Source organism: Ceratotherium simum, chromosome 4 (assembly GCF_057802395.1).
Source record: "Ceratotherium simum simum isolate JZ-2026a chromosome 4, ASM5780239v1, whole genome shotgun sequence".
NCBI lineage: Eukaryota > Metazoa > Chordata > Mammalia > Perissodactyla > Rhinocerotidae > Ceratotherium > Ceratotherium simum.
The window spans coordinates 88986874-89001574 of NC_141903.1; the positions used below are offsets into that span (position 1 = coordinate 88986874).

A 14701-nucleotide genomic window follows, 5' to 3' on the forward strand; every position below is an offset into this window, starting at 1 on the left:
TTCTCTCTGCACTATTTCACTAGGATGTCTGTGAGGGCTGGAGACCAGAGTGGGCGTTCACATGTCCACTTATCTGGTGGCCTCCCAATGGCTGCGCACCTCCCAGTTTTCCAGCACCACGTATTCGAGTCACCGGCAGTTGGCTCTCCACCTCTGACCCACCGTGGCCGTCTCGGAGCTTCCAGAGGTCAGCTTCCCCGTGCTTGACATATCAGTTTTCTGAAAACTGACGTGGCATAGGAGCAGGGACATGGAGAGCAGCCTTACCCTAGAAATCTCCTTTTCTTGGGTAAAAATGACACTTTTCACATGGTTTTCAGGAGCTCTGACGTTGGCGGGTTTCACACAGATACAAAACTACAGCATTATTTATTTAGAGGCTATTAGTGGGGCAGTACCACTCTGTGTATGGGCCATTTTGGAAATGCATAGGGTGTTTTTTAACATCTTAATGATTGGAGGGCACCACTGGCTTCCAGCAGGTAGGGGCTAGGGGTGACAGATGCTCTGCTGTCCTGCAATTTGTAGGATGGTCCTGCATAAATAATTGTCCACAGCTTGAATGCTGGATTTTGAATGTCTTGCTGGTCTTTCATGTAGGTCAAAATTCTATGTGTAATTATTTGAGCCTAGAATCTACTTGTTTTACATATAAGTACAATACGTATCCCCACAATTTTAATATACACTGAATTTTCTAGGACTGCAATTCTGTGTAAATTGGGGTGGGGGGAGACCACACTTTGCTTATTCTGAACTTTCCATTTTGGAAAATGAAATAACCAGCGGTTCCACCACTCACCCAGATCAGTCTCATCTGTAGCTATTTGTAGCTCTCTCAGTCTGTGGTTGTTCTGTGAAGAGCCCAACACTCAGGCCACTTGATCACATAGCTTCTAATGGCATTGGGCCCATGTATTTTCAAATTAAAATGTGTTTTTATTATAAATTACTTTCTTTTTCTCTTTCATATTCATATAAAAACCTTAGTATTATTATGAAGGTACATATTTAAGTAGGTTTTATTTCATATAAATTTCATTTCAAAATGGTAAAGAAGCCTTACAAAATACATTATAAAAGGGAGGCACAGAATTTTGCAGGTCTGAGAACCACTAATTTGTAAGAAAAACGGTAACTGAACTTTGGACAATTCATTCTGGATTTCAGTTGAGCTTAGCTGGACCAAGGTGTTGTGGGCCAATATATGTGCATTTTCTCTCTTCTGGGAGCCACCAGTCCCAGAGACCCCACTGACCTCTAGTGTTATCCTGTTCTTCACCAGGAGCCCAATCTTGATGTCCATCAGGTTCAGGTCTTTCTCTAGCTGTTGATTGCCCCTGATCTTGGTCACCACTTCTTCCCTCAACCGTGCTACCTCCAGCTCCTCCTGGAAATCCAAGTCACTTTGGTCCAGTAGGTGTACAAATTTGCGGATTACTGTTAACGGCGGGTTTTCAGAGCCAACTGCAGAGAAAGGAACAGGCATGCTTTAATTAGGCAAGCTTGGAATTATCATCAATAGGAAAGAAACCAGGTCTTTGAATCAAGCATTACCAGCAAAATATGGCAATGGAAGTATTTGGTGTCTGGAGTGAATCACTCGGCCCCATGTAAAATCTTGACAAGGAAACTGATCATATAAATAAATGCACACTACTGATAATGTCCAGCCTCACTATTTTCTGGTTATCTATTATTCATTTATCAGCCCTCTCTCCCACTGATTCCAGGACGCACGCACTGAGAAGACAGTTCTATCTACCCGTGCCTTATTGATGAGGACCCTGGGAAAGAATGTTAATGTAAGTTACCTCGGCCCTGAGAGCTTGTGGCTGAGCCAGATAAGGGATTTCTGTTCTTGCTGCAGGAAGCAGAAAGTGGTTTCTCTCAGCCCAAAAGACCTTTGGGAAGGAGCAGGAACTAGGTGAAAGGTGAATTAGAAAAGATCAAGGGAGGGAGAACTTTAAGGCCAAATAGGGGCCAACGGACTGGCAAGAGGAACACATGTTCTACTTGCCAGAAAGAAAGGACTTCAGAAACTGAAACCTGGCCCTTGTCCTTTCAGCATGGACCAAGGGAGGGTGCTCAGGACCCGGGAGACCAGCCTCAGTCGTTGAGAGGGTATCCATAGAAATTCTAAAACCCTTTCCCTTAGAGCCTTGAACATCAATTATGCTTTAATTGCCTTGCACTCTGACTTTTGAAAAAAAATATTTTTTAAGGTATTTAGTGAGATCCACTCTGGGTAAACTGTAAGAATAAACTGTCTGGACCTTTGATGACGAATGATTACACACAGCAATACAAAGATGACAGAGCCCAGTGCAGTTGTGGTACCCTCAATAGCTGTCCTCTCCATCACATCTAGGGCCCTGTCAATCTCCCTTTTCACTTCCAGCTTGGCTCTGTGGTGTTTTGACACTCAAGGAATAAAAAGAGTTCAACCAAGAAACAATTAACAGCATGAACTCAGCATGAATAACCAAGTCTAGAGGCATCCGTATTTCTTTTCGCCACTTCCGATGGTCTTGATTGGAGCAAGTCACCTTGGACCCTTTGCTTCCTGATCACTGAAGCACATGTGAACTTATTTTCCTACCATTTCTAGCAAAGATGTTGCTGATGACATAACCATATCAGAAAAAGTCTGAGCGGTGCACCAGAGCTCATTTATGTAGCTAACTTGAGAGAACATGAGCCATCTCATTTGTGTCTAAAGTTCTCTCCCCCTGCTCCTAAGGATTGTGTATCTTTGCATGTGCTAATAGGCCCGTTAGAAACAAATTAATATTTTAGCTTTACTAATTATCATGGCTCAAACTTAATATTTCCTCTATGAACAGTAGATTTTTTGACATCTTCATGCTGAGAACCACTTTGAGATATTTTAATTTCAGGAAATCACATAACTTCATAGTCAGTGCTTAACAAGTGGCCATATTACACTTCCAGCAACTTCCAAGCTTGAGTGCATTCAATGCCTTTCCAGAGGGAATGGGTGAAAATGTATGAGGATAGACTAAGAAAAGTGATCTTTTTTTCAGATTAAAAAAATGCCTTAGTTTTATGAGGATGCTGAATTGAGACAGAAGTGAAAAGTCACATTTCAGTTACCACAAAACCACCCTATTTGCCAAAGCGCAGAGCAGCTCAGATCTAACTTACTAACTAACATAGTTTCTATCTACCTTCTATGCTTTAAGATAAAATCACTTCGATGTTTTCATTGGAATTTCTTTTGTCTTTGTAATTAAAAAAAAAAAAAGTAAGGAAGTATAAACTGCAACTACCCACAGAAACATGTTATCTGGAAGGAAATGAAAGCAGACCATGTTCATTTGGAAAATTTATTCTTAAATTATCTTTCCTGTGCAAAGGCAATAGCAAACCTGTTTTAGTGTGTGAGGGCTCAGAACACAAACCCCCTACTCAGCTTCTTGTAAAAAAACTTAGATATCTACCAACGGAGAAACGAATCTCAGTAATTCAAAAGTGGAGAAGTGTGGCATTGAAAAGAATGGCCGACCTTTCCTCACTCAGGTTGCATATTGGATTCTGGAATCTAGGCAATGGGTTAACGTCCAGTAGATTCTGCAGGCTGGAGGCAGGACCTGGCCTCTAAAGCTTCCCGCGGCTTTTCCTTAACAAGTATCAGGGAAGATCTCTCTCGAGCCTTCTACTTCACTCCATAACTCAGACAGACTTTACAGAATAGAGGGAATTGGTTCCATTATTTACGAGGCACTGTGCTAGGAACATTACTGAACAGTTTTTTATTTTCTCCAAAAAATAAAAATAAGAAACAATGCAGAGTTAGCGACAACATAACGACCCTTTTCATTACTAAGGAACACAAACAATGATTTTTTACCCTCTCAAAACTAATTTTGAATGACCTAAATAAAATACTTTAAAAATTTGGGCAGTACTAATAAATTTATCAGCAGGCTCTTCTTGACTTAATCTAGGATGTGTTCTTAATCTATCACATGTTCTTGTGATAATTAGAATGCTAAAAATTCAGCAGATAAAGAATGATCTTCATTATGTAAAAAACAGAATAACAAACATATGTAGGGTTGGGACTGTAAAAAGAACACAATGTGAATGATATTTCTGGGTGTTTTTTATTTTGTTTTGCTGTTTTCAAACTTGCCACAAACAGCATATACTAGTATTTTAAGAAAACATTTAAAAAAACCACAGCTACTGTGAAAAGCCCAGAATGAAATTACAGGAAGATGTTTGTAATCATCTTTGGGAGCAGAGACTCTGTTTTTTTTTTTCCCTCTTTATATTTCCAAAATTTCTTTTATGAACATGTTTTATTCTTAAAATGAGAGAAAAAAATCATAGGCCACCTAATAAACAGTTTAAATGTAAGCTTATCTTCTGGTTAACTCTTTTCATTAGATTCCGGACTCTAGCTCACATTTAATATAGAAATATCAGCATTTATGCCAACTCCATTCTTTCTGAAGAAGAAATCATATCCACTCCTTACCCCCTCCACTTATAATAGGAAGGCCCATTTCCTGTCAGCACACGTTCCTTTGTGTACTGGTTCAGAAGCTGGGGCCCGAGATGATCAAAATCTACTGGACACAGTGGTCATCCTCTGTTCTTGGAGCAGCCCCTGAAGTGATTAAGACGGAAATAGCTTGTCCTTGCCTGGTTTATAAGGGATCCATACTTTGTTTCAGAATGCTCCCACTTACCCAGTGTTTTGTAGTCATCTCTTGCTTTGTTTGCTCTCAACAGTGACTGTATTTTCACAATTTCATTTTTCTGCAAAAGAATGAGACCATCATGACCTTCCAGAGTCCCAATTACTCCACTATTCTAGAATTCAGAACTATTTGAGAATGGACAATATTTAAGAATGGACACTATTTAGAAATGACAGTATACAGATGTGGCGTATTCAATGTTTATTTTTGCATTTTCGTTGAAGAAAGGATAAGTTAGCTAAAATTATAAACAAGATTGAACAGGGACTATTTATATAAAGAGATCTAAAAAGGGAAAAATAATTTTAGCACCAAACTGAGATGATCCAATCTATCTTCACATCTCCCTCTTTGAAAAGATCCTGAAAAAATTCCTCTGGTGGACTTCTATTTAAGTTAATCAGTCAGCAGTTAGAAAAAGTTTACAAGCAATGTTGGAAAATACTTCTTTAGAATCTTTTCTCTTTGGCATTACTAGCCCAATCAGTTCCTTTCACCCATTTCCTATCCAGTCCTGACTGGTGAAGACTCACTCTGAACGTGAGTTCTGAATTTAAAAAGTCAGTCTCCAAATATTACCACATCAAGTTCTAAGACCTATTTTTCCTCCTGGTATTCATTTCCACCACTTAATAAAAATCATTCAATGCTAACGTTCAACAAAGCATTCATTTAGCTCATTCTCAGGCAGGATAAAAAATCCACACGCATGTCTCTTACATGATCTCTGAAATACTGTAGTCGTGAAAGGTAATTCCTTCGTGCTGTTACCATCCGGAACCAGGACTGAATCTAAAAATAAGTCAAATAGAGACATCAAGGCCATTACCAAACAAACTTTAATATCTTTTTTATGCAGTCTTTCTGAAAATAATAGTTATTTTGATAAAACAGTAAAAATTAGCAGCCCACCAGATAACAAACATCTACAGCCTAATCTTCATCTTCTACTTCTTTTATTGTTTTTTCTTAAGGGATTCAAAAACATTTCATATGTTATGGTGGGGAAGGTAACGGAGCTTTGCAGTACTTTGCTTTAATCTAAAGAAAGAAAAGCCAAGAGGACAAAGCATTTGGTGAGAGTGGCCACGGGTCAGGAAATCAAATTAAACTAAGTCCAGGGTTTCTTCTAACAGCTCTTAAATGCATCCAATATCCTTAGGTCTTGACAGGAAAACACCTGCAGAGGTCTCATAGGGACCAACCATGAGCAGCAGTTCTCTGAGAACAGACACGTGTTCCACAGTGAGCCCAGGACAGTATGAAGGAGCTGATGTGCTACGGAGCTAGACCACATCGTTTTCTGCCTGTCTTCACCGTTTGAAAGGTCTTTTAATCTAATGTCATCTGATTCCAAACTCTCTCTCCAGCCCCACTATTCTGACTCTCATCTTGATGTCCAAGTGGTCTCCCAGCTCATTTCTGCACACTCCTTTGGTTTTCAGCTCTGGGGGAGCAGGCATCCGGTGCCTTTTCTTTCTCTAAGCTCAGAGCCGTCAGCCTAGGTGAAAAGCTGTGTTAGACTGGCTCACCACCCAAACACGCGTCCCAACCCAACTCTAGTTCTTCTTGTCACTAGTGTTGCATTTGCCTTTAACAAACCTTAAGATTGAGCATTCTAAATATTATTAGCATATATGATAAGAAGACCATGAAACAAAGCTGGGTGTCCCTCAGACTTGAAACAATCAATTTAGACTTTCCAGAGAAAGAACATTTATTGGTCATGAAGCACTTTCACATTTGATTCTCACAACCACATAAAGGACCTGAGCCAGTGTTTTAATAGACTTGAAGATGATCAGGTGAGTAAGAAGTGGAGGGGAGATTCAAACCCAGGACTTGCTCCTGACATCAAGGCTCATATACATTCTTTCCGTAGTCTGTCTTCCAGAAGCAAAATTAAAATGAAGGGAAAAGTTTGAGTCAAGCACTTGAAAAGGTAGGAGAGGTCGTTTACCTTCACAATAGAAGCAACATTATCAGCGAACATTTGCCGCCTGCTCATGTATGCTTCCCGTTGTTTATGTCCCTTCCAAAAAGCCTGTGGAAAACAGTGAGTTACCCAATTAGTTATGTGCAAGTTTTCCACAGTTTATTCTAGAAAGTACAAGAACAGAGAATATCTCAGGAGACACTGAGTTGCAATGCTGTCAGAGACCCTCCCCTCCAAAGCTCATCTGAGGTCCCCCTGTCTCTGGGGGTGGACCTTAAACCAAGCAGAGTACACCAGCTCAAGCTGAGGCTTCTCTCAAGCTTGGGACAGCAGAGTCGCCGGGCAGAAGCCCAGTTTCTCTTTTGAAAGCTTCATTTTATCACGGCCCTGGATGTCAATCTCCTCGCTCTTGACTGGTATGAGAACGTGGGAAAATTTATAACACTCACCTTTTTGTTTTGTTTTTTGTTACCATAAATATATTTTCTGTGTAATGCATCTGCAATAAAGGAGTCTTTCAAAATATCTAGACCCCAGAGGTTACCACTTTGTTTTATAGATTGTCATTGTCAATCTCTAGAAAATCCGGCTTTCTAAGTTGGTTGTGTTACTTGATAATTGGGCACCTCAATAATATTCAAATGACCAACTGCAACTCCCAAAGCACAAATTCTTGAGTGATCTGTTAGCCAAGAAAGCCCTAAACATTTATCTCTTGTCCTTCTCTGCTACAAGGTAAAATCCAGCCATCTACAAGAGCGGTCAGTTACATTAAAACAATGTGACGAAGGACTGTCACAGAGGGTCACCCCGCCTTCCTCCCAGCCTGCAGACTCTGCCACTGCTCCTGGCAATCTGAATTTGCCTCAGAGAAGCTTGTTTTTCTTTTTGCCCAGATGCTTGTGGCACTCTCTGACCTGAATTTCAATAATTCAGTAATTCCCAGGGCTAAGTTTTGGGGTTTGTCACTATTATGTTTTTTCCTAAAAAGAAGTGTTCCAGCTTTCTTCAGTTCAAGAAAAAAAACAAAACTGTAGGTATGTATTTTTTCCTGTCTCGCTTTTTCTGGTTTCTTCTTGTGCCATACAAACAACTTCCATGTTGGACACCCATGATCTGTCCTGAGTCATCTTTTCTACCATCTCATCATTTCTAACACTTACTGAGCACTGAAGAGCGGCATACTGGGGGCAAAGTCTGTTACGTGAATTATCCCATTTAATCCCCACAACCCTGCAATAAAAGGGATATTATCATTTTTAGATGAGAAAATGTATTTTAAATCATCTATTCTTTTCCTCAGCTTTTTGTGTGATTTTTCTCAAGTTCTCCACGTTTCACTTTTCACTGTCTGTTCTGCATTCTGCAGTTAAAAGTTCATTTATATTCCATGATGTCATTATTTCTCTTCCTCTCTAATGATCGGTTATCTTTTCATTTTATTGTGTTGACTTGTTTCATTAAGTCTATGTCTTATTAAATTTCTTGAAAGCATAAAGCAGTTTCAGTATAAAAATGTCTTCTGTCTTCTGTCTCCTGGAATAAGAGTATCCTTAAATGTTTACTTCCTTTATATTTTACAACTTATACTTTTTTTTTTTTTTGATATGAAATTTTCTTTTTTGTTTGAGATTTTTTTCTGGCTCACTCATTCTTAAATGTAGGCCATTTTGTCAGGGCCCTCTTACTGTTCAAAAATAATATGGCTATGTAGATTCTCCTTGACTTCCCTCCATTTACTTGGGCACCTTCTGATTTCTTCCAGAAGCACTTGCGACAGAGGATTGGCTACTGATGACATATATTCTCTCAGTTCCTGGGCAGGAGACTGAGGGTGCAGGGTGGTGGAGCTGGGGTGTGGTTGGCCTCAGCCTGGAGCTTTCTCTCTGAATTTGTTAAAAGCACTGTATCTGGGCTGATCTGGCAAGCTAGGAAGGTTGAGCTATTCTATGGAGGGGAAGTCTTCAGATTTCAGATCAGTCTCTGAATTCAGGGCTTAATCAGCCCTTTGGCAAGAAATGAGATTACCATGATACCCTTTGGTTCATGGTCTTGGTTTTGTGGGTCAGCAGGTTTCTACTGACTATATTTATCTCCAGAATAGCTTGCCTTTAGACCTCATGCCCTCCTTGACAGAAAACCATCAGAAGAGTGAAAAAAAAAAGGCATGACGGGTGACTTCTTAGTTTGATGGCTTCTTCAATCCTGGTGCCTCTGCTGAACTGAAGGAAAATGGCTCCAAAAGATTGTTTCTGTCCTTTCCCCAGCCCTCTCGTGACTTCAGCCCTGGGTCCTAATATCAGACGGATTATATATGGTGGGCTCTTCAGAATGCCTTCCAACTGCAACACCGCTCCATGCCCTGAGACTAGAGAGATTCGAGTTGGTCCAAATTGTGTCACATCAGCTGACACTCTTTGAATTTTGTGCAAAATTAGAGCCTCAGCATCACTGTAGGTGATTCTATTTTTAGGCTTCTGTTCACTTCCTGTGTGTTTTGCCTACCACTTGTTTAAAGAAGGAATAAACTAGAAAACTTATTGGTTCACCTAGAAAAATCCTTTGAGTGTCAGGTTAATAGGAGAAATTTCTTTTAAAAAATTAATCATTTCTGCCTTCTAATATCTTAAGCTCTGAGCAAATTCAATCATTTGAGTACCTATTGTATGCAAGACACAAGAATATGAAAGTTTTAAAAATTCATTTTCTGCCCTGAACATTATTATAGTTAGGTGAGAGAAGCAGATAAGTACACCAATGATCACAAAAGAGAGGCTCTTCAGCTTAAAAACTTCCAATTTAGGAAATTTCATAGTTGTTGGCCAAAGAAAAACCCCATCAAACTCTGCTTGTCAATAACAGCATCACTTTGGATGCACAAAAAAAGACAAACACATGGCTTTTCGGAAGTCAGCGTGGTGGCTGATAGAGGGTGTTGGGGGAATACAGAGGAGAAACATCTAAATCTGGCAAGTTCCTCTCCTGCCAACAAGAAAGTTCGGACAAGTCACACTAGCTTAAGAACAACTCACGATAAAAAGTTGGGAATGAAGATTTCTCCTGTAGGCCTAAACAAAGAATGACAGATTAGATAAGGGAGAAGATACTCTTGGAGACGCTCAATCTATTTCATTAGCTCTTCCGCTCTTTCCGGCTAGAAGAGCATAGAACCTCAGACGCCACTCAACAGCCACTACCCACTAAAAACCAATTCGTAAAGCACCTGATTCAGGAAGTAGATGACACAAGGAGATCTAGCTTTTTAGAGAAACACGATTTCAACTCTGATCTGAGGTGTCCCTCCAGCTCTGACTAGGTTGGTGGCAGGTGGATCTGTGCAAGTCCACAGTGCCCCTGAATACTCTCCAGAAGACCACAGGTGAAAAATCATTCAACATTTTTCCCATCTCGAAGCATTAATAAAGCAGACTCAAGGGCACTGATTAAGGAAAAACTCTGCAGTCAGATTTGTTTATTAGAAAGCTGGTAGTTGATTATCTTATCAAATAAAACATTTTCAGGGGATACGACAGTTTGATGTAACTAGTGGTAGGTGATTCACATACCTGTATTTGGACCACATGCGCTTCTTGTTCATACAAAAATGATTTCCTAGCTTCATACTCTTTCCTAAGGAGGGGTCCTGAGCTTGTGGCTTCAAAGCGAAGAAGCAAATCTTCAGAAGCAGACCACATCTTCTCACGAATGTAACCTGCTGTGACTTCCTCGATGATGTCCTGGCAAGAGATATTTCTTATGATTACACTTCACACATCAGGTGAAAGGAGCATATAGAATAGCTTCTGGAAGTTTTATCTTTTATAAAATGGTATGAATAGCTCTTTCTGGTTTAGTTTAAAAACAGATTTGACCAGAGCTGAGGGATGAACTCGCTTAACTTCTTTCTAGCAACAGGATTTTGGAATCCTCTGAGCTCTGTGCTGGGATGGTATGAGAACACGGTTGAATGATCTCAAAATTTGGAGGTGGAGATGTACAGATGACACCAGCAAGGACCAAGCGTGAGGCCTGAGCCCCACAGAGTGAAAATGAGACAAGGATGAATATGGTAAGAATAAGAATCACATCCTCCCTCCCTCAGGCTGCCAAGGACAAGCCTGGAGTGCCCATGAGGTCCTCAGGCTTCTCTGCCCGCTTTCGCTTGCCCAGGCCAGGGTAGGCAGACCATTGTATTAGGTTGGGGAAAACTCAAAATAAATTTGGGGGAAAATAAAAGACTTGGGGCAGAAGGAAAGGAGGAGGGAGAGGAAAGATGCGCTACCATCGGCAGACCGAGATGAACGAGAAGAAGGAAGAGGGCGGACTGTGATTTGTCTTTATGTGGATTATGAACTGAGTTTACTTGTATGTTCTTTGAGAGATGCAAGCAAAGACTGAACTCACTTCTATGGCTGATGCCTCTTATCCAGTGTGACTGAAATCAATAGATTTGGATTGGATTCCAAACGGATTGGAGTCAATTCAAACAATTAAAAGTGAAATCATAGAAAAGATGCGTAAATACCTTTAAGAGAAGACATATACGTATATTCGTTGAATAAAATCAGTAATTTTAGATTGTCTCGAAGAAATAAAATTTTTCCTTTTTTTTTTTTCTACAATGTAGATTCTCCACTTTTTAATAACCCTAACAGACAGATGCTCGCTTTCACAGAGCTATGCCTAGGACATCTTTGGACGCCACACACGAGCAGTTTTTACCTCTGCATTTTAACCCTTTCTTGCTGCTTCTTCACAGTTTGATACCTCTTTTCATCTTTGCAGCGTACGGTTTTTAAATCTTGTCCGTAATTTCATTTTTCAACAAAGCAGCACTAATAATTCATTGCCACAATGCTATTTTCCTATAAATTGTGGGAACTTTGAACATTTGAAATTAGTTAATAAATTACATTCTTCACTATCTTCTTGTCTTTCAAGATTTCTGGTGGCAGTGTCAGCCCCAGCCCAGTTTTGTCTCTGAGTTTTGTAAATACCATACTGGTGATTCTGTCCACAGTACTGTGATACTGCAACATCGTTGATGCTGGTGACTTTGAACAATTCTGTAAGATCTACATTTGTGTGTTCTATTTTTTTTTCCGAAACGGAACTCAAAAATTATCAGTATTTTCTCTTTAAATATCTTTTGGGTCCAACTTTTGGTCTCAAGTCCAAAGCAATCTTGAACATTCCTTCAAGAGTATTTCCCCCTCGGAAGCATTACTCACTTTCTAAAGGACCTACATATCTGTGTTGCAGGCTGAGAGGGGGAAAGAAAGAAGACATTTTGAATACTGACAATCAAGGAATTATTACTAATTGAGCCTTTGAGTCAAGGAAAACCTGATAATTGATTTCTTAGGATAATCTATCACCCCGAGTAAGCTGCAAAAGCTGTCTTCCCTCTGCTCTGTTTGGTGGTGTTATGCCAATATGGAAAGCATTCTAAAAGTTAGTAACCATGTAACCACATCCAACTGTAGTTCATGAAAACTCTACTCCACATCCAGCCTTCAAATAAATCAATTAGTTCCTTCCATCACTTTCACGAGTCAAAAACAGAAAAGCAGTCACATTTATCCTCATGTAGCACAGTTTTCCATCAAACACCAACTTCCTACCTCAATTTCCTTCACCATGAGCCATGATTCTTTAGACAAGCATGAGTCAGGTGTGACCCAGGAACTCTCTTTCGAATCGATGTTGTAGTAGTACTTATATTTCTCCTGCAGGGTGAGTTTGAGCCATGAACCTTCAGCAGACACTAAAGAAAAAAGTTTGTTACATTCTAGAGAGAAACACTGAACCCTTTAACATCAATGTAGTTTCCTCAATATGTAAAATAATCTGATGGATGTGTTTTTTACCAAGCATTCAGATGGTCTAAGTTAAAATCATTAGAAATGACTCACTAAAATGGAATGAATTCTATGTATTCATTGGCAGCTCCCCGCTAAGCCAAAGAAAAGGGAGGAGAGACTGATGTCGAATGCTAGCTCTGGATCCCAAATTTTTCATGCGGATGATAGGAATCACAAGTGGCCAACAAGAAGGAAAAGCAAACCAAGAATGTATGCCCCAGGTAGATGTGAACAGCACTACAAGGAGAAAAAGGAGACCAATGAGCAAGAATCCTCTTTGCTTAGACAGCCTTCCAGTAACTTCTCTGAGAAGAAGTGACCTACAAGGACTGTGACCCATTATTTAAGGAGGGCCATTAAACCAAAGCAGAGGTGACTCATCTTTGCAGATAACTCTATTCAAAGTACAAAATGGCATATGCAAACACTAAGGCCACTAAGCAGGGAGAAGGAAAATTCCTGGTTCCTCTCACTCATCTTGCTCCACACACCACACAAAATAAGAAAAAAAAATGTTGAAAGGACTTAATTTGAGGGGAGGGGTGTACTAGAAAAAAATCTATGGCAGTCATGACTTAAATTGATCAAGAAGAATATCTCCTCCTTATGAAATCATGGGCTACACTTCCTATTTAGAAATCTGTTTACTTTGTTGAATGATCATGATCCCTGTTCCAGACCAGAGAGCTAAAAACAACAATAAAAATAAAAAAGTTCTGACCTAGACTAAGCTAAGCCAACTGCTGCCAAGTGAGCATTAGATTAATTGCCTTTATACGTAAGTCAGAGTTCAACTGATTTTCCTCGTAGAATATTTAAATGGATTCAAGTAACTAAGCAGAGAAACCTTAAGGCCCTTCAGTGTGTGTTGATTCTTTATTTGATTTTAAGTGCCCCTCAACTGTTCTATTTGTCAATGACCAGGAAGAGAGATGTATTTCTTTTTAAACGGGCAGTCAGATAGCTGTTATCTGTTTAGAAATGCTAGTCTACTAGAAAATACATTGCATAGTTAAATTAGGCTGATCACAAGTAATCATTATATTTTCAATCACCAATAGTTGTCAATTCACAAATGCTTTCAGTAGAATAAACACCCTTTTAAAGGCAACTCTCAGTGGGAAGGAAAGAAAGCAAAGATGGTGAAAACTGGTCTCTTATTTACATAAGAACTGAGAAGTAAAAAGGTCTTAGTTGGTTAAAAATCAACCATATTGGCATTAGAAAACTTTATTTGGTTTGGAATGTCAGTGGATCATAGAAAAAGGGAATTCCTATCATTTCACATCAAGTTTGAATTTATAGTCTGACTTTGAGAGGCTGACGAGGGTGTCTCCAGCACAGGGTACAAGTATTTTTCCTAAGAAATATAGTTGGTTTGTTACTTAGGGAAAAGAGTAATAATGGGCCTTTGAGGAAACCACAGAAGAGAAAAATTCAGTTAGTTAAGAGGTGATGAGCATTCTAAAAGGAGGCATACTTTCTAGATGCCTTCCAGACAAAAATTATACCTCTGTATAACAGCTAAACTGAGGCATGAGGTGAGTGATCCACCTAAGAGTGAACATGTCAGTTAGGGAAAGAAGAGACAACCTAGAACCAGAGGTGAAAGAGAAAAGAATAAGTCATTGCGTTCACTCCCCAAAACAAGGTTCATCACTCTGTCTGGGGGTGAAAGTCAGTCTTTAATTGCCTAGAAATCTTCTCAACTTCCCTCTAGAACAGGGGTCGGCAAACCTTTTTTGTAAAGGGCCAGAGAATCAATATTCTCAGCTTAGTGGGCTATAGGTCTCTGACAGAACTACTTAACTCTGCCATAGTAGCATGGAAGCAGCCATAGGCAATGCGGAAATTAACGAGCATGGCCGCTGTTCAATAACACTTGATTTATAAAAACAGGTGGAGGCTCAAGGAATCCAGTAAAACAGTGTTAGAATGAGTTCAGGAAGATTGCAGGATACACGACCAAGCTACAAAAATCAACTGTATGAAAATAAGTCCATGCAAAAACTGTACACAAATGTTCACAACAGCATTACTCAGAATAGCCAAAAGAGGGGGAAAAAAATCCAAATTCCATCAATTGATGAATGGATAAATAAAATGTGGCATATCCATACAATGGAATATTATCAGCCACAAAAAGGAATGAAGAACTGATACATGCT

General features: G+C 39.6%; 1 protein-coding gene across 1 annotated transcript in view; it reads right to left on the bottom strand.

The window, feature by feature from the left end:
- Nucleotides 1-14701, bottom strand: part of IQGAP2 (IQ motif containing GTPase activating protein 2) — a 259957-nt gene that overhangs the window by 43986 nt on the left and 201270 nt on the right. The window contains exons 16-21 of the mRNA XM_087430147.1: nt 12294-12436; nt 10236-10406; nt 6694-6777; nt 5454-5525; nt 4722-4791; nt 1259-1467 (exon numbers count right to left, since the gene is read on the bottom strand). Coding sequence (XP_087286273.1) covers nt 1259-1467; nt 4722-4791; nt 5454-5525; nt 6694-6777; nt 10236-10406; nt 12294-12436 — 749 coding nt within the window. The remainder of the gene's footprint in view (nt 1-1258; nt 1468-4721; nt 4792-5453; nt 5526-6693; nt 6778-10235; nt 10407-12293; nt 12437-14701) is intronic.